The 26150-nt window shown below is 39.0% G+C and overlaps 1 protein-coding gene across 6 annotated transcripts in view; it reads right to left on the reverse strand.

Moving 5' to 3' along the window:
- LOC131675209 (inositol hexakisphosphate and diphosphoinositol-pentakisphosphate kinase-like) overlaps positions 1 to 26150 on the reverse strand; it is a 650144-nt gene that overhangs the window by 126451 nt on the left and 497543 nt on the right. For 5 of the 6 annotated variants that reach the window (XM_058954120.1, XM_058954118.1, XM_058954122.1 and 2 more), the window contains 4 exons: positions 15453 to 15539; positions 15187 to 15375; positions 15023 to 15120; positions 14808 to 14945 (listed from right to left, as the gene is read on the reverse strand). In XM_058954120.1, coding sequence (XP_058810103.1) covers positions 14808 to 14945; positions 15023 to 15120; positions 15187 to 15375; positions 15453 to 15539 — 512 coding nt within the window. The remainder of the gene's footprint in view (positions 1 to 14807; positions 14946 to 15022; positions 15121 to 15186; positions 15376 to 15452; positions 15540 to 26150) is intronic. The other variant, XM_058954119.1, reaches the window with a different exon arrangement.

The raw sequence follows: 26150 nt of genomic DNA on the forward strand, positions 1-26150 counted from the left end.
CCAACTCGGAGGCCTGGATTACCGACGCCACAGGCAAGGCCCGACTCTGCTTCAAGGATCAGGTCGAACACACTAGCAAAAAGGCATCAGCAGTTGGAGGAGCACTGAGCAGACTCATGCCGAACCTCGGTGGGTCAAAATCCAGACGAAGGGCTCTTTTTTCGTCAGTGGTCATGTCAATACTGACATATGGAATTGTCATATGGGGTAGTGCACTACAGCTTCAAGAGTGCCAGAGACGAATATACCCGGTATGTCGGCAAATGGCACTGAGGGTCGCGAGTGGATTCAGGACCGTCTCCAGAGACGCCGCGCACGTGATATCCGGTCTGCTTCCTATCGAGATCTTGGCCGAGGAACAAAGAAGGATATACCGCCACTGGAACAGTAGAGTAGCAGATATAGATGACTGCAGAAAGAAAGAGAGGCAGAAAAGCCTCCAGTGCTGGCAAGCGCAGTGGGATAGCTCGGGCAAGGGCAGGTGGACCCATGAGCTCATCCCAAATCTGGCGGAATGGGTGAATCGCCAACATGGGGATCTCAACTACTACCTGACACAGATGCTCACTGGACACGGATGCTTCCGCAAATACTTGTACAAGTACAAGCACGAGGACTCACCAGAATGTCCAAGATGTTATGGAATAGAGGAGGACGCACGGCACGTGTTCTTCACGTGCCCTAGATTTGGAAACCAACGACGACAGCTTGAGAGCACAATAGACGCGGCGATCATGCCATGCAACCTCGCACAGAAGATACTTGCATCGCAGGAGGCTTGGAACGCCACAACAGACCTTGCTAAAGAGGTGATAACGCAACTTCGGAAAGAAGAGAAAGAGAGGAGAAATAGTAGGAGTGTAGGGCGCCAGACTGTAGAACAGTTAGCTTCTCTCATTGATGCAGAAGAACGTAGGTGATTGGGTCGAGCCCAGTATCCTCCATCCGATGCAGAGGAACGTAGGCTCTGGAGTCGAGACTATCTATAGGATAACAAGGCACCAGAAATGCTCCCCTGCCGTAGCAGGTCAGCGAAGGCAATCGGGTTGAGCTCAGGCTCACTTTCCCAACGCAGAGGAACGTAGGGTGTCGAGGGCGAGCCTGTCCAGAGGATGACCGGACGATGCAGCAAGAAGAAGACGACCGGTCGATGCCGAAAGAAGAAGACGATCGGATGCAGTAAGAAGATGATAATAGAGGAAGGAACAGCAGCCTATCCTGAACCTCTAAGCAACTAACAGCGATTGGAGGACGTAGGGAAGGACAACAAGAAGGAAGAACTAATCAGCTAATGCCTTCCCCGTGAAGTAATGCCTAGCGGCGGTTCCGCGGGGGATTAAAAAAAAAAAAAAAAAAAAAAAAAAAAGGATTAGTCGACAGAGGACTTTGGACTACGGTCCGACCGTCAATCGGAACAGAGGGGCCGTAGAACAAAGAGAGTTTTAGCCTACAGAGCACACGGCGGTGGTGGACGTGGAGAGATCGGGGAGGTGAACGCTCACGCGGTCACATCCTAGACCCACCTCATAGCCAACCCGCTAAGGTCCATCGGTTCGTATTTAACTTATGGATTTTACCTTCAACCTCTATAATAAAAAAAAAAAAAAAAAAAAAAAACATACACACACATACACACAAAACACGCACACACGCGCAAACATAAACATACACATGCACACACACACACACACACACACACACACAAAACACAAGTACTACCAACTACACAAGCGAGAGGAAGCTGGTATTGGAGGATGGAGCAAAATGGAAAAGAAGAAGAATCGAAGAAGAGAAAGAAAAAGGTAAATTAGAAGACAAATTATAAAATACTAAGGAAAAATAAGTGAGGTTGAGGAAAGGAAAGACAGAGGGAGCAATAGGAAATAAGAAAAAGGTATCAAGGCCCTAATAAGGAGAAAGATAGATGAAATGATTAGCAAGAATGAGAGCAAAAACAAAGGAAAGGCAAAGATGAAAAGGCAAAAGAAAGTAACAAAGGAAAAAGTTGAAAAGAAAATATCCAAGAAAGAGAAAAACAGAAGAGCGGAAAAGATAGATCTTGGAGAGAGAGAGGAACAGAAGATTAATCAACAGAAAAATGGGAAGAAGAGCGGAACAGACAGAAGCAGAAGACGAGAACGCAAGAGTTGCAGACACACCTACATACGTACACATATACACATAACACACACACACACAAAACACATACATTATCAATTACACAAACTGGATACGAGACACAATTGTAATAAAAGAAATGAAAACCAAATGTAACATATAAGTTGTAAATAAATAAACTAATAAAAAAAAATTACATACACAAAACTTTTTTTCCTTTTTTTTTGTAAAGATATATTGACCCCCCTCATATTATTATTTTATCATATAAAGTGATATATGATAAAGCACTAAAAAAATATTTGTAACTTCTGAAACATATTTTCAAGAATGGTTTTTCACTCAATAATGTGATGCAAACATAATTTTTCTTACTTATTTAAATTATGTTTCGAACAATGTATACTCTTAAAATTGAAATTCAAAAACACGCAAGTTCCCTATCTTTCACTGTTAATTACTTTAGTACTGATTACAGGGTATAAACGAGTTGAGAACTTACTACTGATCAAAACGAGTATCATAATCCGCCTATACCTCTGAGTTATAATCAAGAGATTTTAGAATTTACTGTCACAGAAAACTATATAGAGTAATAAGAGATGTAATCAGAAGGTTAAATTATGTCTGTCTGTCTGTCTATATTTGTACTTACTTTATTGACACCACTGCGGTTCTCGGAGAGCCCGGGAGCTTAGAGTCTCTACACAACGATTCTGACACATGACAAGTGTAGAGATGGTTGATTATTGGCTAAAAAACCCTAGGAATGCTAAAAACATTATAATAACATAATTGCAATAACATGAAAAACTCCAAATCATTTTCACAGATGGAAGTCGTCAGATAGTATAAATGACATGAATTATGACAAGATTTATGTCATGTTATTAAAAGACTGCGTGAACAAAAAAGTGTTAAATGTTTCTTATATTATATTCAGTGCTATTAATTATTACGATAATGCCTACTTTAACATTTTATGTATACTAAAGCTTAAAATATTTTTTTTACATGTTAGAATTCGTGTGATTTTCAATATGTCAGAACCATTCAGCAAACTCACTTCCTATACGGTCAAGGTTAACCTGTAAAGACATCATGTAGTGCTATACTTATAAATAGTAAAAAAATGTTTCCCGCATTCATCAATACTTATTTTTAGTCCACGCGATACAACTATTAGACTTAAAACTATATTGTTTTGTTTCGTGGCACTAGTGTATCTATCAACATTTGTATAATGTATGTTTTTTTTCACTTTTACCTAATTTTTAATTATAGATACGTAAATGCTGACGATACGATGCATTGTATTCTAGAAAAAATATATGCATGTATGCATATGGAAGAATATATGAAAAACATAGGTATAGCACGAGGTAAGAGTGTTTTTGAGAAGCATTGAGGGAATCGACGAGGAGAAGATTGGTTTTTTCGTGGTTCTACGGTAGTGTTGTTTTGCGTCATTGGATTCTATAGATGGTTGTAATAGATCTATAAATGGAGTTACACATGTTTTCAATGTCTTTTATTCCATATAATATGATGGTAACGTCATTTTTACCGAAGCTGACTTATGTGAAGTGGCAACAACGAAAAGCCGCTGATAAACGACTCAAACCGTGATTTATACCCGGTTTTCGTCCGTTAGCTGTTCACGAAACTCAATAACAGTAAAACGAATATCGCCATCGTATTGTAAGGGAAAAATCACAAAAGAATATATGTAAGGATCGATAAAGTCTTTGATAATTAGCTTTAAAGGTATGAGTCATGAGAGGCGGGAGGCCATTTTGGCATGCCTGACGTAGCCGCCATTGTTATTTTTTTGTTTACCGCAGAGTAAAAAATAGTAGAGAGATTATACAATACATGTTTTTGATGTATTTTTTCCCGTAGAATATGATGGTGACATTAGTTTTACCAAAACTACCGTTGGTAGAGCGCCAAGGGTCAAAAACCACTACAAAACGAAGTTATTTGAATTTTTGAAGGTGGCGCACCACTGGAACCGACTTCAAACTAACTTAAGAAGATTTCTTAGATAATTTTGAATATCTTCTGAAAATTTGGTGTCTGTACCTTAATATGGCTGAATTTTAGAGGAGTTTGACGTTTAAAATTTTTTTTTAGGTTAGGTCCCATAAGTCTGTAATCTTGGAAAAAATCACAGTGAAACTAAATTTTCCAGGAAAATGAATGCTGGAAACCCGGTGTCGATATCATTTTTAGATCCGAAGAAAAAAAATAAAATGTAAAAATACTCATTTTTTTAGATATATATACATAGGGTGGCTGTAGGAAGGTCCGGTTGGCGGCAAACCTAATCCTTTTCGATGTAGAATGCTACTAAAAACTTAGTTTCAAGATTCATTTCGGGTGTCTTTTTCACTATCTTAATAGAGGATATACCCTCTTTCATCGATGAAAGTAATTTTGAGAATAGTGCTTATGTCATTATTTGTGGAGAATGGCACAGATTATGTGATATTTATTCAGTACTGAACGAGTAGACGTATCGTTTTGAAATTTTTATTGAAGCTATTGAAGAATGCTTTCATTACTTAATGGCTTTAAGGCGCTGGCCACATACGAGATGTGATCAAAAAGTAAGGTGAATTTTGAAATTTAGCGGGCTACGTCCGTTCGATCTTCGATTTTTTTATTTGGTTATGTTGGTACACTCGTCTAGAACATACGTTCCAAATTTCAGCTTTGTAGTATGTTTGGTTTGTTTGTGAGAGGCATCAAGGTTAGAAGTGTTTTGCGTGCTCCACGATTTGCTGCTGTTTAAAAACATGGATCAAAGAGTTTGTATTAAATTTTGTGTGAAAAATGGAATCAAATGTTCCAAAACACTTGAAATGCTGAAAGTGGCATACGGTGAGTCTACTTTAAGCCAAAAAAATGTTTACAAGTGGTATAAACTCTTCCAAGAAGGCCGAGAAGACACCGACGACGAACCTCGTTCTGGACACCCCAGCACATCAACAACTGATGAGAATGTTGAAGAAGTGAAGAAAATAGTGTTGGGAAATCGTCGAATTACGATTAGAGAAATTGCTGATGATATTGGCATCTCATTTGGTTCGTGCCAATCAATTTTGACGAGTGTTTTAGACATGAGACGTGTGTCAGCGAAGTTTGTTCCGAAATTGCTCAATTTCGACCAAAAGAAACGTCGCATGAGCATCGCCCAAGAGCTACTGAATGACGTCAACGATGATCCAGATTTACTCAACAGGGTTATAACAGGTGACGAAACATGGGTATATGGTTATGACGTCGAGACTAAGACTCAATCGTCCCAGTGGAGGCATTCTGGATCCCCAAGACCAAAAAAAGCACGCCAAGTTCGATCAAATGTAAAGGTTTTGCTTACAGTTTTCTTTGACTGCAGGGGCGTGGTGCATCATGAGTTCTTGCCACAGGGTAGAACAGTAAATAAGGAATATTACCTGCAAGTTATGCGCAATTTGCGCGAAGCAATCCGCCAGAAACGTCCGAATTTGTGGAAAAATAAAAATTGGCTTTTGCACCATGATAACGCCCCTGCTCACACATCGTTGCTTGTGCGCGAATTTTTGGCTAAAACCAACACAGTAACGATGCCACAGGCACCGTATTCCCCAGATCTGGCCCCCTATGACTTCTTTTTGTTCCCAAAACTGAAGAGGCCCTTGAAAGGACGGCGTTTTGCCACGATTGAGGAGATAAAGACGGCATCGAAGGATGAACTAAACAAGATCACAAAAAATGATTTTTTGAAATGCTTTGAGGATTGGAAAAAGCGTTGGCACAAGTGCATTATATCCGAGGGGGATTACTTTGAAGGAGATAAAATAAAAATTGATGAATAAATAAATATTTTTTGAGAAAAATAAAAATTCACCTTACTTTTTGATCACACCTCGTATGTGACCATGTATGGTTTTCTATTATGAAAAGAATCTATGGATTGAAGTCTCCAAAAGGAATTCAAGCTATGAATACCTTCTGCACAAAATTTAATACTATGAAATCACCTATTACTTCAGTTTCTCTTGAAAAAAAAAGGTTGCAGAAGAAAAAAATTAGTTGAAGTGAAAATTAGATAATTAGGTAGGTAGTGTTTTTTAAAAGAAGACCAGTTCCTTGTCAACGTGCATTTAATGCTTATACTTTTCATTAAAATGTATTCGTAATTCTTTTTTGTCTGTTAAACTTCAATTAAAATTCTTATTTACCAAATGTAATCGAATAAATTTTTACATTTCTATTGCTGGTAAAAAAGGTTCCGAATCCATTAAACTTAATTTGTCATTATGTTTTGACATACATTCTTTCATTGTACGGTAACATACAATATCCTGTAAGTACAGTTCAAGAATTGAGGAATTTTTTTATTCACTTCATTATGAATCTATTTTCAGATAATTTAAAAAAATTTTCTTGATATTTTGAACGATAAAAATTTGCCAACTCTTACTATGCATTAATTATATAAGAAGCGGGGGGCGACGGAGAGAGACGATGAGTTGGCTCAACATGTGTAAGAGTAAACACATCTGAAGGCAGCATTTCGCGTGAGTCCGCAGGCGACCGTAAGAAGGCTAGCGCGGCGTGCATACAAGTATAAGGCCGTACGCTCGGAGTGTCGTTCGGACTACATCCACGGTAGAACTCTCTTTGGACAATAGCGAGCATCACCCGACAAAGACAATGGCAACGGGAAAAGGTAACGGTGGTAATTGATGGCAGCAGCAACCAACAGTCAGGCACCAGCGGAAGTCTCAACGGCAGCGATTGTGGTAGCGGAGGGAGCTGGAGTAGCAACAATTCAAGGTAGAAGAAATATTCTATCACGTAGTACAACCTTCTCGATGATTACTGTCAAGATTTCAGCCGGATCGGAGTTGTAGTTTATTTTTGAGAGCGTGTGAAAGCAAGTGTGTCCGTTGATTTTTGAAAAATGGAAAAAGAGCAGTATCGGTCGATGATTCGATTCTTGTTTTTGGAAGGGAAATCGCGCAGCGAAATCAAAAAGCGCTTGGATGCTGTATGCGGTGACTCTTCTCCTTCGATGGCGACCGTCAAAAATTGGTTTAACGAGTTTCAACGTGGTCGCACGTCGATTTTTGAAGAGCCACGTCCAGGTGCTCCGAAAAAATTCACGATCTCGTATTGGCAGATCGACGATTGAAGGTGCGCGAGATAGCTAAGATCGTAGGCATCTCAAAAGACCGCGTGGGTCATGTCCTGCATGAAATTTTGGGCATAAGAAAGCTGTCGGCGTGATGGGTGCCGCGTTTGCACACTCCGGACAACAAGCGCAACCGTGAGACACCTTCAGAGCAATGTCTGACGCTGTTTAAGCGCAATCCGAAGGAGTTTCTGCGTCGTTTCATGACAGTCGACGAAACATGGATCCACTGGTATACACCAGAGACCAAGGAGCAGTCGAAACAGTAGACTTTACCCGGCGAAGACTACCCCATCGGCCGGAGAGGTGATGGCCACCGTTTTCTGAGATTCACAAGGTGTGATCTACATCGACTACCTGGAGAGGGGCAAAACGGTCACAGGGTACTATGCCGAATTATTGGGCCGATTCGACGTCGAATTGCAGAAAAAACGGCCTCATTTGGCGAAGAAAAAAGTACTCTTCCACCACGACAACGCACCGGCTCACACCTCCGCCGTCGCCATGGCCAAATTAGTCGAATTAGGCTACGAACTGCTGCCCCATCCACCGTATTCTCCAGATTTAGCCCCGTGCGACTTTTTTTTGTTTCCAAACTTGAAAAAGTCACTCGTCGGGCAGAAATTTGAGTCGAATGAAGAGGTAATCGCTGCCACGGAAGCCTACTTTTCAGACCTCGAGGAAACGTATATTTCAGATGGGTTAAAGAAGTTAGAGCATCGCTGGGCCAAGTGTATCGAACTAAAAGGAGACTATTTTGAAAAATAAAACGCCACTTTTCCAAAATTTTCGTTTTTCTTTTGTAGGCTAAGTACTTATCGGACCACCCTCGTACTCCGATATACGGACGACGATCGACCCGAAGGAGAGCCACGTGCAGGTGACAACCCTGAGGAAGACGAAGATCGGCTTATGTCTTCTGAAGCTACAGGTAGACGCAAACAAGCCGAACGGACTTGAGATGTTTGGATGACAGATCCAAGATACGATCGGGGAAGCGGGCAGTGTCAGAGCCATAACCTCCAAGGTTCAATTGGAGATCATGGATCAGGACTGCGTTGCGACTCCGAAAGACGTGACAGACGCGCTCAGACGAGAGACAAGACGAGACACGGACTTCCGAGTCCACATTTTCGGTCCAAACCACGCTGAGCAGTGTATGGCGGTCTGCGAATTGAAATCGCAGGAAGCCGATGCATTGCTTCGGCGTGGTCGGAACGGAATTGGCTGGGTGCATTGCCGCGAAAACAACTGATGGTGATAAAATGTTACAGATGCCTGGGGTTCGGCCATGTGAAAGCTGAATGCACAGGTAAGGACAGGACGAAATACTGCCGTAAATGTGGCACATCCGAACACTACGCGACAGAATTTCAAAACAAGCTGGTCTACCCACTGTGCTCCAAGGTTGGGCACAGGGACGTCGCCCACCTCGCCGCAAGCGGCAGGTATGCCGTGTTCTAGGCCGCGCTGGAGGAGTGCAGGGAACGGACCAGATGATCGACAGAATAGTTCAGGGAAACCCAAATCGAAGTAGGACCACTAACATGCTCCTACCTCAGATAGCGGACTATATGATGCGAACATTCTGGTCCTGTGTGAACCATACAGGGGAAGGACGACACAGACCTACATCACGAGCGAGACAAAGACCACTCCTGTCGAGGTAAGGTGAGCCACCCAATCTAGAGTCTCCAACCGTGGTGTCGGGAACAAATACGTCTGGGCTACAGTCGGCGCTGTCACTTATTTCAGTGTCTACCTGACTCCCAACTGCACCGCGGTGGATTTTTTGAGGAATGAACGAAACGAATCGACGCAGACGACTACTGCTGGAAATGATGGTAAGGCTCGACCTAGCAGTGATAAATACTGGATATACGCCGACGTACAGACAGCCAGGTGTCGGTGACTGTATCCCCGACGTCACGATGACATTGGACAGAATTCTGCAACGGGGATGCTGAGGGGATGGCGGGTGATCGAAGACTACACTGCCAGCGATCACCAGTACATCGTCTTTGAGGTGGTGGGACGGACGGGAATGAGACAAATGAGAACCCATCAACCCCCGCGGTGGAATCTACGTAAATTCGACGAACGAAAATTTTCGGAAGAGCTAATGACAGCACCAGGTCTAGGGGAGAGAATTTCCCCTGAACTGACGGGCCCGCAGAGAGCGGAAAGACTGACAGACGAGATGGCCAAATTAATAGACAGCTTGTGCAGAAGCACAATACGGAAACGTCGATAGATACAACAAAGACAACCACAATATTGGTGGACGAACAAAATAGCCGAGCTACGCAGGATATACCTGACAAATCGGCGACGAGTGACAAGGGCAGGAGGCGTACCCGAAAGGAAAAACCTCCAAGCCATATACAAAACAGCACGGAAGACGCTAACGAAAGCAATACGGGACAGCAAGACGCGATGCTGGAGGAAGCTTTGCGAGGAGGTGAACGAGGGAGAAACCGGCTACAAGATCGTGACCGGAAAAGTAGGGGCCCGAGTTTCACCGGAACTTAAAGATGCCGAAACAGCAGGACGGATTGTTGACGGATTGTTTCCGACGCACTTGATTAGGACAAACGTGATGGATGATGTGGATGCACATATGACCCCCGCCTTTGCCGCTGAGGAGCTCATCAGAGCAACGAATGTGATGAAGACGGATAAGGCACCGGGACCGGACGGAGTACCATCCGAGGTCCTCCGGCTTGTGGCTTGTCTACGGCCGGAGATACTCCTCGACCTGTACAACACGTGCTTGACGACAGGAACGTTCAGCGACCGATGGAAGGTGGCAAAGCTCGTTCTTATCCCAAAAGGTAGGAGCGATCCTGGCACGCGTTTGGCTTACCGACCGTAGAGTTTACTTGACACGACTGGTAGACTCTTTAAACAACTACTGACACCGAGACTGATGGATGCGGTACAGACCGGAGGGGGTTTATCAAATTTGCAGTTCGGTTTTAGCAGGGGTCGATCGATGATTGGAGCGATCCAAAAGGTGGTCGACTCTTTCCTGGAACAAGACAGACACTGCCACGTAGCAAGACCTATAGTGTTGCTGGCGACGCTCGACATTAGGAATGCTTTCAATTCGGCCAGGTAGAAGGATATCTTGAAGGCGCTGAAAAGCAACTTCGGGATCCAGCCATACCTGTTTCGGATTGTGGAGGATTACTTAAAAAACAGACGGATAACGTACAAGACGATCGAAGGACAAGTAACGAGACAGGTCACCGCTGGGGTGGCACAGGGGTCGATACTGGGACCTGACTTCTGGAATGGTTTATACGATAGCCTGCTTAGGCTTGGGATGCCGCTCGGAGTGACCCTTGTCGCCTACGCTGATGACGTGGCGGTGGTGATTACGAAGAGGTCCCCCGAGCTGGCGCAGCTTGCGTTGAACCAGACCATGAGACGAGTCGGACGATAGATGACAGACCACGGACTACAACTCGCAACGGAAAAAACGGAACTGATGTTTCTCACACACATACAGACGATACTGCACATAAGGGTGAGGACATGCGAGATGGAGACCAAGAGGGAAGTCAAGTACCTTGGGGTAACCCTCGATACGAAGATGAACTTCTAGCCTCATATACAGAAAACAACTCGGAAAGCGGCAGAGAGGATAGTATCCTTGAGTCGCCTGATGGCAAATACAACGGAACCGAGATCGGAAAAATGACGACTGTTAATGGCAACAATTCACTCGATCCTTCTATACGGTGCGGAAATATGGGCAGACTCCCTGAAGACAAAGAAATACTGTAAGTCAATGATGATGGTACAGAGACAGGGCGCACTGCGAATCGCTTGCTCCTATCGAACAGTTTCTGCGCAGGTTGTTTTAGTGGTGGCTAGCGTAATACCCGTGGATCTTCTGGCCTTTGAAAGCAAAAGCATCTACGGGAGCAGCGTGGACATAGGACGAAAGAACGCGACAATCGATGAGCGCGACAGGACAATTGACATTTGGCAAGGCCGATGGACAGAGGAATGAGGTGGTAGCTGGACAAGACGATTGATACGGGACTTGAGACTGTGGCTCGGAAGGAAATTTAGTGATGTAAATTTCTACGTCACCCAGCTCTTGACGGGTCACGGGTACTTCCAACGGTACCTCTACAATATGAGCAGACTACGAACATCCGATTGTAAGTACTGTGGACACGAACGAGACGACGCGGAACACACGATTTTCGCGTGTGACCGCTGGACAAGATTCAGACAGGAACTGGAAGAAACGGTCGGCAGCATCACCCCCGATAAGATCGTGGCTCTCATGCTGCATGAACCCGAATGGTGGTGCTTAGTCGCTACCTATACGGAAACTATACTGAGACGTAAGAACGCGGAGCATACGGAGGAACGACACGAATGAACGAACACAGACAGAACCTCCAGTCAGAAGTAATATCAACATAGTCCCTGGCTAGGGGAAGGACACCAAGGAGATGGCGGTTTAGTAAGTAGGCCTATTTTTTTATCGGGGAGTCCCACATAACCCCTCAGTCAGAAAGACTAAGGGGATTCCGCAACTCCTGGTAAAAAAAAAAATAGCAATGATAATGAAAAATAATAATGATAATAAGAATAATATTTATTATTGAATTTAGATTTTTTGATAAATTCATTAAATCGTATCAAATAGTATTATTATGGAATTCCAGACTGTAAATTTTTTACTATAGATAGAATAATCATTACTTCGAGAATTCATCTAAAAAACTTTTGGCTTACGAAATAATTGTAACAATGAAAAACTCCTAAGATTGACAACATTATAATTTATTACAAAACGCAAAAGAGGTTGATAAACTAATTTTATTAACCTATGTTTTTTCATTTGCAACAAAGTGTGGACTTTTTGAATTTATAAAATTATATAATTATGAAATTTATGAAATACTTTATAATTTATGAAATGTCTTTTGAAATTATACTAATTTATAAAGGCAGAAAAATAAATAATCTTTGATTGAAACATAAAACGAGACGTTATTTGTTACATACAGAATGATTGAATAAAATATCGGTAATATGTTTATACTCGTATCTACGATAAAGTATAGACCTTCGGTCTGTCTGGAGGTTAGGGGTTTGGAGTCGTTTGGTTAAAAAGCACAGGCATCTAGCCTATTTGTTGTTTAGTGGTTTAGGGTTTAAGGTTCTTTAGTTCACATGTACAGGCTACAAAGATCACACATTTGTAAAGAAGTTTTTATGAAGGTGAAATTTTAGTTCGACAGTTTCGTCCACCACATTGGTTCCGTCATTTTAAATTTTCGAAATCTGATATCAGATTTATAAAGAGCGATCTCGAAAACGCCTATATACAAACCTTCTACAAAGTATTACGGATTGAAGTATACTTATAGTTATTTTGTGTTAGGGGTGGTTTACCTCTCTTAGGGTAATATTTATTAAAACACCCAAAGACGTCAACTAAATTTTGTTATTATGGATGTTTAAATATTTTTTCCCATTTTTTTTTAGACGGTTTAAACTCTTTTATTATAAAATTATGCCAAAAATATATATAAGTTTTCAACTCTTAAAAAATAGGGGAAGCTACGCTTACCCTTCAAATCACCATGAAATACTTGCTCCTTTTGTAAGAAATAACCTGCAATTTGTTTCACTGAAAAATATTAATTTTAAGCCGAGATATTAAAAAAAACGCTTTTTGGGGGTTAACTTTAGGGGAGGTTTTTACCCCTTAAAAGTGAAAATTAGCCGATAAAAAAAATACGTGTCTCTTATTTTTTATGTTCTACAATATGTATCAAAATCATCAAAATCGGTGAGTTCGGGTTGGGTACCTTTCCTTGTAAGTATTGGACTTTACAACATATATTTTTTATGCGCACTTGGAAAGAAAATAGTATGTCAATCACGGATAGAAAAATGACACTCTCTAGCACATACGATGTTTTCTAAACTAGTATAGTTTCTAAAATATTTCTAAGTTGTAAAATAGTATATTGTAACATACGAGGTGTGTTCAAAAAGTAAGGTGACTTTTCAAATTTTACGGGCAACGTACTTTCAATTATCGATTTTTTTATTTTGATATGTTGGTACACTCTTCCCGAACATCTGTACCAAGTTTCAAGTGTATAGCATTTTTTGTTTGGTTGTGAGAGGCGTGTTTTGCGTGCTCGGCGATTTCTTGCTATCGAAAAATATGGATCATAGGATTTGCTTCAAATTTTGTGTAAAAAATAAAATAAAGTACTTCGAAACACTTCAAATGTTGACTGTGGCATACGGTGAAACTGTTCTGAGAAAAAAAATGTTTACAAGTGGTACAAACTCTTCTAAGATGGCCGGGAAGATACCAATGACGAGCCTCGCTCTGGACGCCCAAGCACGTCAACAACTGATGAAAACGTTCAAGCAGCGAAGAAAATTGTTCTGGAAAATCGTCGAATCGCTATCAGAGAAGTTGCTGAGGATGTTGGTATATCGCTTGGCTCGTGCCATGAAATTTTTTCTAACGTTTTGGGCATGAGACGTGTGTCAGCGAAGTTTGTTCCGAAATTGCTAAATTTTGACCACAAGAACCGTCGCATGAGCATCGCTCAAGAACTGTTGAATGACGTCAACGACGACCCAGATTTACTCAAAAGAGTCATAACTGGTGACGAATCATGGGTATATGGTTATGATATCGAAACCAAAGTCCAATCGTCCCAATGGAAGAGCCCAGATGAGCCAAGACCGAAAAAGCACGCCAAGTTCGATCAAATGTTAAAGTTTTGCTCACTGTTTTCTTCGATTACCATGGCGTGGTGCATCAGGAGTTCTTACCATATGGACGTATGGTCAATAAACAGTATTATCTTGAAGTTATGCGCCGTTTGCGAGAAGCAATAAGAAGAAAATGCCCAGAATTGTGGAAATTCATGGCTTTTGCATCACGATAATGCCCCTGCTCACTCATCTTTGCTTGTGAGAGATTTTTTGGCCAAAAACAACACTACAATCATGCCTCAGCCACCATATTCACCGGATTTGATCCCATGTGACTTTTTCTTGTTCCTAAAACTAAAGAGACCTATGAAAGGACGGAGATTTGCAACGATTGAAGAGATAAAGACTGCATCGCTGGAAGAGCTCAAGGCTATACCGAAAAGTGCTTATGAGAAATGCTTTGAGGATTGGAAAAACCGTTGGCATAAGTGTATTGTATCTGAGGGGGATTACTTTGAAGGGGACAACATAAATATTGATAAATAAATAAATATTTTTTCTTAAAATTACAAAGTCACCTTACTTTTTGAACACACCTCGTATATGACTATACTTATAAAATGGTATAAATAATGTGTATTGTTTGAGTTTTACTTAATAATTCAGCAGAATTAAGAAATTTTTATCGATCAAATTAGTTTGGAGATAAAAAGAAAGAGTAAGAGCTTAGTAAAAGAAAAAGTCATTATTCATCAGCATAAAATTATATGAAACTTTAGATACGAACCACTAAGATGTCTACCTTGACCGCCAGGATACATGCAACGGAATATTCTACCTAACTCTTCAGCCTGAATTCTACCTGCAGGAGTAAGTTCACCACCCCACTTCAATATTAAAACTAAAGATGGATCGCCAGAATGATCTGAAATTATAATAGTAATTTAAAAATTTTCTATGATCTACATCACATTGCTATCAAATAAAATAACTTCAATATACTGTTACTATTGCCATCATCAGAAGAGCTTCCTCGTGGTCTTCCACGAGGTTGATACTTCATTTGTACTTTACGATTTATTCCTGAAAAATGACCGTACCTAAAAAGCAGAACGTAAATTAAAAAAGGGCTTTATCACTCCTTATTGATACAAAGTAGTTTTTACATTTCCAAAACACTTTTCAATTGCTCAAGTTTTCCTTGCTTTTCTTCCAATTCCGGTCCAGCAGCACGGTGCTGAATTTCCGTTAAAAGACTTCGTGCCGTATCCAAGATCTCTTGTAATTGCTTGGGTCTTTTGAGTTTTACGTGACCATGCTTATAGCCATCATACTTTGCAAATATTTCGAAAAATCTGTACGAGAAAATATAGATCATACAGCTATATGTTTCATCAGTAGTGATATAAAACTTGAAAATTATAAAACTAACTTTGGATGGCGGACTTCTACTTTCATTTTCTGCTTAGGCGTGCGATCCCCATGTCTTATGACAGCAACAACGCATCGTAATTCCATCCTTCGAAGAAAATAAAATAAAACTTGGATTTGCATTTATTGATAAATTATGTTCATCTATTAAATAAAAGTAATTGCATAACATATGAATAGTGATATTAAAATTGAATAAGATTTTTTTTAGGTAGTCAAATTAATTTTTTTTCTCAGGATCCATCTATACCAAACGTTATTTGTGAATATGACGACATTTTAGTGTCATTTTACACCATCCTCAAGGCTGAGGAGGTTATTGAGTTTGTTAATAGGTTTGTGAATAACAGAGAAATTACGGTGTGACAAAATTAATTTCAATTTATGGCTTCAATATTTAATGTATGGTAGTATAATATTTTTTTTACATTTTCAACATCATTGTTAGGGGGATTATTAGTACCGTAATCGTACTGATTTTGTAGCATATGAATATGTATAACGATAACACACGTATTAGCTCTATTTTTCATTATGTCTATCAAATTATTAACCATGTAGGAATAAAAATTTTCATACAATTAACGAAAGTAATTTTTATACTTGAAAATAAAACTTGACATTGCGTTTTTGATTAAATGTAGCATAATGGAAAATTGGCGGTGCGAGCCGATTATATGATTTACTGCTTTCAACCATCGTTTCATGTTAGAAGGCCATGTGTATGTGAGTCGATACACATTCATACTTAGTTTTATTTATCAAGAGAGTACTTCGTTTCTTTTGTTTCTCATGGTTATGACTTGCGGGTTTTAGTGTGAAATGCATCTCGGCCGCGTTGAATCATTAATAGTATACATACGCAAACAAAAATAATAATTTAAGTAACTTCTTTATAATAAGAATTTTTACATTTAAAACGTTTGACATATTTTCTAAACGCAATAGAACTGAATATTTGTTCACTAATGTTGAAAAATTGACGAACAAAACAACGACGAAATTAATCATTAATTTTTTAAAAAGTCGTTAAAATCTAAAATATGTCAAAAAATCTCTCGTTGTCACTATTTTCAAATATTGTATGGGTCAGTGAGGCGCTCTCGCTCATGGCAATCGAGGAGGCAGGAGGGAAAAGGTCATAGAGTAACCAACGCAATAACTACTACATCGAATCAATTTTACTTTATTATTAATAACAAACACTAAACGCATAATATGCGCGAACACTACATGATACAAACTATTAACTATCTTATTTATTACCAAAACTGGAAGAAACTACTTAACTTAATTACAAATGAATATTAAGCGCGATCGTTCTCACCAAACTACATATGTATATATCAGCTTATTACAACGAAGTTAACAATAACGCAGGAAATATACCTGAGAATTGCCCGGCCATTGAATGCCTTGACAATTCGCCTGTCACGACTAACACTAAACAAATGAATTCAACTAGGCACGAACCACAAGATAGCTGGCACGTTATGCCTGGCTACCTTACTCAAACGCGCATATGTATTCGCATTACTGGTGTGAGAAAAAAAGAGTATAGTTAAAGAGAGAGATTTAAGGAACAAAGAAACTCGACCTTACTAAATGCTGAGCCGCTAGGCACCTGGTGGAAAGCTGCTGTTGGTGAAGCTGCTGTCCTAGGAGAGCTGCTGCTGTTGGCGAGGCTGCTATCCTGGGCCTTTGGCAAAGAGGTCGCAGAGAACCGCCACGGGCAGAGTTGGCTGTTGCTGCAGGCGAAGTTGACTGTGGTATAAACGGCGACTTCGGCTCCTTACACTCTCTCTCTCTCGCTAACTGCCCAAACTCAACTGTCTCACGCACGCATTTTTCTCAGCGCTGGCCTTCTTGCGGCCGCTCGTTTGCATCCCTACTTGACCTGATTCTTAGACGGCACGCGATGTGCCGCTTATCGGTCACGCGTCGCACGCCTGTCTAAACCTGCATAGGCCAATTCTCATCCTCTCTCTCTCTCTCTCTCTCTTTTCTCTCCACGCTTCTCAACTTCAAACGTGCTCGGCTCCGCTGGTCAGTCCTTGGCGCTGAAAAACAAAAGCCAACTGTTAGGCGCATTGCTAAATGTGCCCAACGTTGGCCACCACGCCTTGCCGAAAGAGGTGAGGAGAGAGAAACATAGACTAGGAGAAAGCGTAAGGCTTGCTCTTGTCACAAATGGCAAAACAGATACCCTAAGAAATGTAATATTTTTTACTTTCTCTAGTACCGAAGTATATTTGACGTCATAACTTGTGATAATACTAACAAAAATATTACAATTGACAGTAATAATTGTGCTATTAATTCTACCGTTGATTTTCGTCGGAAATGACAACAGTGTTCGGTTCTAATGTGTGTTATGTTATTTCGTACTAACAATTTTTTGCCAAAATGTAACATTCGATTAACGTTTACGGTAAAATCAATTTAAAATTGTATTTATTCATTCAATATATACTTTCATTTATTATCTGTAGCATTAATTAGGTTTATAAAAATGTCACCAAAACGTACCAAACTTACAAATAAAGTGTCCTCATAAGCTCCGATACCGAAATTCAACACTGGCTGGGTGTGTCACAGCCACCAACAATAATAAAATTTGAGTAACACGCCCCTCGCATCGGGCATGTATTCTCTAAATCCCAGTGGTACCGCACCTGGAAATAATTCTTGACCCGTTGGGAAATCGGCAATGCACCCAATCTAACGGTCTAGCACCGACTCTCTCCAAAACTCCCTATCATCTCGTTCACTGTATCTCAGAGAAAATTGGTATGAGATTGCATACGTATATATTCTTAACCTGAAGTGACGAACGGATGATGGTGAGGATCACCAGACGAATTCGCAAAACCGTGATTTTTCGTTACAAGACAATATAATAACATTTACTAAAATAATTTACGACATAATACTATATATAAATATAAGTGTAATTATAATATATACAGAGCGAAATAATTATTGGGACATTTCGCGTCAAGCGCATCACCATCACGGCCAGAATTTGCTTTGACCGATTGAGACGTATTAGGTCTCAAAATGTTCGTCTCGGAACAGACTTTCGAAAGCCGTGTGGCACTTATCAAAATAGCAAAATGGCAGACCTAATATGGCTGTTAAAAGCTGGAGAAAATAGCTAAGAGATGTCTCTTGAAAGTTGATGTGGTTGTATGAAAAATTCCAAAATGATGGAACCAAGATGGCAAACCATCTTGAAAATTTGAAAAATTCAACCTATTCACACCGAAATCGGTATGTACGAGGTGTGTTCAAAAAATAACGAGAATTTTCGTTTTATGAAAAAAATATTTATTTATTCATCTACATTAATGTTGTGGCCTTCAAAGTAGTCCCCTTCGGATACAATACACTTATGCCAACGCTTTTTCCAATCCTCGAAACACTTTTGAAACTCGATCTTTGTAATAGCTTTTAGCTCTTTCAGCGATTCGCTTTTAATGTCATCTATGCTTGTAAAACGACGGCCTTTTAATGTTCTCTTTATTTTTGGAAATAGAAAAAAGTCACATGGAGCCATATCTGGCGAATATGGAAGCTGAGGCATCGTTCCAGTTTCGTTTTTGGCCAAAAATTCACGAACAAGCAATGAAGTGTGAGCAGGCGCATTATCGTGGTGCAAAAGCCATGAATTGTTTTGCCACAAATCCGGGCGTTTTTTTCGGATTGCTTCACGCAAACGACGTTGAACTTGTAGGTAGTACTGCTTATTGATTGTTTGACCTTGTGGCAAGAATTCATAATGCACTATGCCATTAAAATCGAAGAACACAGTGAGCATAACCTTCACATTCGACTGCACTTGTCGAGCCTTTTATCGGTCTTGGCGATCCAGAATGCCTCCACTGGGACGATTGAGCCTTAGTTTCGACATTATATCCGTAAACCCATGTTTCGTCACCTGTTATAACACGTTTTAGTAGTTCTGCATCGTTATTGACTTCATTTAGCGACTCCTGAGCAACTTCCATTCGCCGCTGTTTTTGTTCGAAATTCAACAATTTTGGAACGAATTTTGCTGCCACACGTTTCATACCCAAAACATTCGAAAAAATTTGATGGCATGAGCCAACTGATATGCCAACATCATCAGCGACTTCTCTGATTGTGATTCGGCGATCGTTCATAACCATTTCTTTCACTTTTTTCACGTTTTCATCGGTTGTTGATGTACTTGGGCGTCCGGGTCGTTCGTCATCTTCAACGTTTTCGTGGCCATCTTGGAAACGCTTATACCACTCATAAATCCTTACTTTACTCATAGCAGACTCACTATATGCCTTTGATAACATTTGACAAACTTTACTACACTTTATTACATTTTTTACGCAAAATTTAATACAAATTCTTTGATCCATTTTTTTTCACAAACGAAAATCGCCGAGCTCGAAAAACACGTCTAACGTTAGCGGCTTCCACTTAAAAAGTAAGCAATGAATATTGCTGAAAATTTTATCGTACTTCAGGGGCATGTGTACCAACATAATAAAAAAAAAATTTATACAAGCGGACTCTCCAAACCCGCGAAATTTCAAAATTCTCGTTACTTTTTGAACACACCTCGTATAGGGGTTTTCGGAGTCGCTGATTACGAATCTGAAGTCAGATTTGCAAAATTTTAATGGTGGATCCAAGATGGCGAACCAAATTCGAAAAATTTATCTAATTTATATCAAAATCGGTATGTAAGGATTTTTAGAAGCTCCAATAAAGAATATGATGTCAGTGATACACAACTGAAAATGTCCTATTCAATATGGGAGTTAATTCTGAAAAGAGATGATAAATGCTTTATGGCAGACGGCAATGTCTTCTAAAAAGTATTCATATTTCATTTTCTTCCATTTGGGTATAAAAAATGAATTAAATATAAAAAAGTTGTAGGGGGCATTACCGTCTAGGTTATTTTTGTTCAATGATACATAATTAACTTGTATTGAAATATGGCCAATACAATGAACGAATAAATAATCATATTAAAAAAAATCAGTTTGTGATATTGGTATCACTTATAAATAAGAATTCGAACTCTCGTATCTAGCAAATAAGTAAGAATTTGTTTCTAATAAAGTTACTATACTTGTTGAAAAAATAAATAGATAGATCAAATAGACACCACTAATAATAACAATTTGATAAATCAAATATATAATAAATATGTATAATGTTTGAAGGAAAATCAGACTATGCCCTAGTTTCTTATGGTGCGAATTGTCCCATAAGCAGGGCTAGAGTCTTTCTTGGACAGAATATAATTCGGCCCAAGTTTCTTATAGCGCGAGAAGTTCTATAAGTTGAGCTCGAATTATAGGAAAGGAAATGTCTTGCTCAGTTAATCACAAGGAGAGAAAGAATTTAGGTATTAGCCAAGTTTATTCAGTTTCATGCGCTTACTTTGCAAGGCTAGAAGTGAATACCAGCCTGTGCAATAGTGGGCGTATTTATACACAGATTTTCCCGCCTATTTTCGCAGGAGCGTTTTTTTTCGAGAAGTTTTCGAATATTCGAGAAACATTCGCGAATTTTGAGAAATGAATTTTCTTAATTTACAAGTAAATAAACATTAATACTGAACTTTCAACACTTGTGAACTTTACAGAATTAGTTATTTGTCGATTTAGTGTAACTTACAATTATGGCAAATAGTGTCGTCAAAAGTTATTAAATAATAAAGTTAATTAATGCAATATTACAATATTTACAATAAAAAGTTATTAAATGTTTAAATAACTTTATATTTTATTAATTTTAGAAGTAATTTCTAAAAAGAAATATTTAAATTAGTTAATAACATTTGAATTATAATAATTTTTCATATTTTTGACGGTTTTTTCTATTATCTTATAACGCAATTATTGAATTAATTATCTAAGATTTATAAATTATAAAATTGTCATTATTAAGTATAAAATTAACGCTTTCGTTCTATATACAACTTATTGTTTAAATAAATTATTAATTGTTTATTTATTAATAACAGTTATTATTAAGCTGTTATCAATGAAATCAATTCTTACTCATGTTCATTTCTTATTCATTTTGCATTTGGACTATTTACATTTTTCTAATAATTCATATTTTTAGTGTAATAAATAAATTAACTTTGCATATTAAAATTCATTATTATTTAATAACACAGGCCAACAAAATTTGATAAAGGTTCAGAACCAGAGACCAGACATAATATATTCGAAGAATTTTGATGCGCTGAATCCAAATCCGAGCTCAGAATTGCGCCAGCACGTCAGGATTTTGAAATATCCTAACCTAAAAGTGCGAAAATCACGTATTTTGGCTATATTCAGTACTTTATAACATTGTGAATAAATTTTTTTCGTGCAAAATTGACAACGGCATCAAAAAAGCAATTATTATCATACAAAAGCACTAACAATCTTTAGTTTATGTCTTCTTTTATCGTCTATTGAAATGTACTACTAATCAATTGGTTTATACGGCAACGCAATGAATTTCGACTATTATAACTCAAATCCCTGATCTTGGAGCATTGTAACCTGTGGGGCAATAAACCTTGCCCACTTAACCCTAAATCCCTTAACCCACGAGCTCTGTGACCTTCGATGCAATAATCCCCGTCCCCTTAACCCCAAATATTTTAACCCGAGAAGGTTATAACAAGCGCGGCAATAAAACCTGCCAACTTAACCCCGAATTTCTTCACTTCGGAATCCTGTAACCTGCGATACAATAGCCCTAGATTCCTTGTGGCACAAATTACTGGGCTCAGGCATTAAGGGATTTGCGTAACGGCATCGAGGGTTATAACATCACAGGTTTCAGGGCTACAGGCTTAACGGATTTAAGATTAAGGGGGCAGTTAAAGGTTAAGGGGTCGGGGGTTTTTGGGTTAACGGATTTAGGATTATGGCCACGCAGATTATAGCTTCTAGAATATCTCGGAATACTGACGTGCTGGCGTAATTCTAAGCTGAGATTTGGATTTAGCGCATCGAAATTCTTCGGGTGCGTTATGTATAATATTGGTTCTGAAGTTTATCGGCCTGTGACAGACAGACAAATATTAGAATTAAAAATTTAAATAATTTGTTTAACTAAATTTAAATGTACAAATCTGACATCAAACTCGTGACTAGTAACCCCCAAAACCATGGAAATGTGGTGCAGCTTGCAAAAATATTCTATTATACAGGAATTTGTTTAAAGAAATTTTTTAAATAAAATACATTTTGCAAATCTGATATCAGATTCATAACCAGAGACCTCAAAAATCAGCAAAAGTACGTGCTACTTGGAAAAACATTGAGTCTTGCAACATTTGTTTAAATAAATTGTTTAAATAAATCTAAATTCACAAATCTGACATCAAACTCGTAATCAGTGACCCCTAAAACCATGGAAATGAAGTGCAACTTGCAAAAATATTCAATTGTACAAAAATTTGCTTAAACAAATTGCTTGAATAAAATAAGTTTTGAAAATCTGATATCCGATACGATCAGCGGAATCAAAAACCGTGAAATCTTTCATTCGTTTTTGAAATTCTGTAGATAGATGATGTAGAATATTACGTAACTTGAAATGTTTGATTGTATGCTGAAGCTGAGGTAGGTGAAAGCTGAGATAACTGATTTTGTGACATGCTAATCCTTCCGTGTTAGAGATCACGTTTGAGTGGCGGGCTGACGGTTGAATTTCCTGTAAATGCTATTATCTTATTTTCTTCTACTTTATTTATTATAAGAATATTTATCATAAGAACATTTTGTATCCTCTTTGTTATTTATTATAAGAAAAATGAGTTCTAGAAGCCCTTGTGCAAGAAAAATTGATATATTTTGATAATGTTTGTGGGAAGTTTGAAACAACTTCTTATCGACGATCGATTAATGATTCAATCAAAACTCTATATATGAAATGTTATAAGCTTCTGATCGACAATTTAGATAAGACATGGGTACCATCTTCAATTTATAATTCTTGCAGACTTGCTATGTTGAAGTGGGATGATAATAGCAGCAATATGACTGTTATTGAACCGACCATCTGGCGTGAGCCCAAGGACCATGAAACTGATTGTTACTTCTGCTTATGTAATACAACGGGTTTCAATAAACAAAATTCAAATAAAATCATCTACCCTGCGGTAGCGAGTGTAACACCAGCCAAAGTAGGAAAAGTAAGTAAACCCGGAAAAGAAGTTGGTTCGGCAAAAGTTGAACCGATGGATATTGATACAACTGAAGATGTCTCTTTTGAAGATAGTTCTGATGACGAGAGTCCTAAGCGTTTTGATCAAAGTTCGTTAGATGATTTTATTCGAGACCTCAATCTTCCAAAGAATAAAGCTGAACTCTGAGCTTCAAGACTCCAAGAAAGGAAGCTATCATTACCTGGAACAAAAGTATCAATTTACAGAAACCGAGAAGAGGCGTTCATAAAGTACTTTACAATGGAGGATGTGATGGTGTACTGTAATAACATCGAAGAATTGGTTAACTTGTATATCCAAGATTTGTATAAGCCAGAAAACTGGCGTCTCTTCATTGATTCTTCCATACAAAGTCTCAAAGCTGTGTTACTACACAACGGAAATGAGTATGCGGCACTTCCTGTAGGTTACTCAACTGCACTAAAAGAATCATACAATAGTTTTCAATTTCTACTGGAAAAAATAAATTACAAGACTCACAATTGGCTTGTTTGTGGTGACTTTAAGATGATAAATCTTATGGGTGGCTTGCAGTCGGGAAATACCAAATTTCCGTGTTTCCTCTGCCTTTGGGACAGCCGTGTAAGAGATAAGCATTGGGTAACAAAAAAATGGCCCACAAGGTCAGAATAGAAAATAGGTTCTTATAATGTCGCCTACGTAGGTCTTGTTGATAGAAAGAGAGAGTATTACTGCGACCATTTCACATCAAATTAGGTTTAATGAAACAGTTTGTGAAAGCCTTGAATAAAGAAGGTAAATGTTTCAATCATTTGAAAGCCATATTTCCGAAATGGAGTGATGCAAAAATTAAGGAAGGCATTTTCGTTGGGCCTGATATACGAAAACTCATGAAAGATTATACATTTATCGAAACCATAACTCTCGTTGAAAAGAATGCTTGGTTGAGCTTCAAAGATGTTACAGAAAAATTTTTAGGCAATAATCGAGACCCTCAGTTTGAAACTATTGTGTCCAACATGTTACAGAATTTCCGATAAATGGGTTGTCTAATGAGCCATAAAATACACTTCCTTCATTCTCATTTGGACTATTTCCCAGAAAATCTTGGAGCATATAGTGAGGAGACGGGTGAACGATAAATAATTTATTCATAATGTTATAAGGTACCGAATATAGCCAAAAAAACGTGATTTTCGCACTTTTAGGTTAGGATATCTCAAAATTCTGATGTGCTGGTGCAATTCTGAGCTCGGATTTGGATTCAGCGCACTAAAATCCTTCAGATGTACTATGTCTGGTCTCTGGTTCTGAAACCTTGTTGGCCTGTGTAATTAAACGCAATTCGTATGACTATATTCTAAATCTATGTACTAAAATCTATATAAGAAATACTTTGTTATATCAAAATTATCTCTAATTAACATATTTTTCTTAAATAACAAAAATCATTATATCTATATCTATTACTTTATGACGTCACGTTCCTTATTTTGGTTATGAAATTAGACTCTTGTACTAATACAATCAAATAATCGGTGAGGTGGCGCCGTTTAATGTGCTGATTTGAGTAAACAGATAGATGCGTTTGACGGGTTGCGGTGATTCAGTGATATAAAAACTAGCTTATAGATAGGACCGTTACAAGTTCTTCGTGGGCATATGTCGTCCTGATAATCGTTCAGAATGAAAGGGTGTTCACGCAGAAAGGTGGTCAATCACTGCAAATCGGTATTCCTGTACGGCATGCAGTAAGTCTCTTCAGCAAACGTGGATAACCAGGGATCGCTCAGCTGTTGCAATCCTGCTCACCGCGGAGCACAAGATCGTCGGAGTCAGTGACACCGTGATTATCATGCGCACACCGGTGATGAACGGAAAAACGGGGAAAGAGAGAAGAGAAAGAGAGCTTTATTTACTGGGTTTATTGACTCGAACTGCCAAGACTTCTCTTCTGGTAGACTCGAACGTCGGTGGTGATGGAGCAGACGCCGACGAATCTGCTGTAGTAGCCGTGGACGACCAGGCTTTTCAGATCAAATCAAAACGTAGAGTCGTGCAGCGATCTACGACGTTGAAAAATCGTCCTTGTACTACTGACGTCTCTCCGAACAAAATCCAGCGATACCACTTCTACTGCTACCATCAATGATGATACATCGAGCTATATCTCTGCATCAAAACTGTCCAAAAACTATGCAAAAACAGTCCTATTTCCTCTTCTTCCACTCTCTTTTATTATTCCTTCCTTCTCCCTACCTGCACGCCTCCTTATTGTCAGTCATTCAGCTTATCTATCAACAACTCTCTAAGCCACTTATCCGTACCTTAAATCATATAAAGCGGACATTAGTAACACGCTACACAGTTACATCGATGCCCGACTCAACGATAGCGTGCGCAGACAGCGAGAGGCCAGGGACGACAGAGAAATTGCTGTTAAGCGGTTTTCCTCGTCACAATTTAATAAAATCATCAAATAATACAGATGTAATAATGAAATATTTC

Source organism: Phymastichus coffea, unplaced genomic scaffold (assembly GCF_024137745.1).
Source record: "Phymastichus coffea isolate CEN01 unplaced genomic scaffold, Cenicafe_Pcof_1.1 PCOF00017, whole genome shotgun sequence".
Lineage (NCBI taxonomy): Eukaryota > Metazoa > Arthropoda > Insecta > Hymenoptera > Eulophidae > Phymastichus > Phymastichus coffea.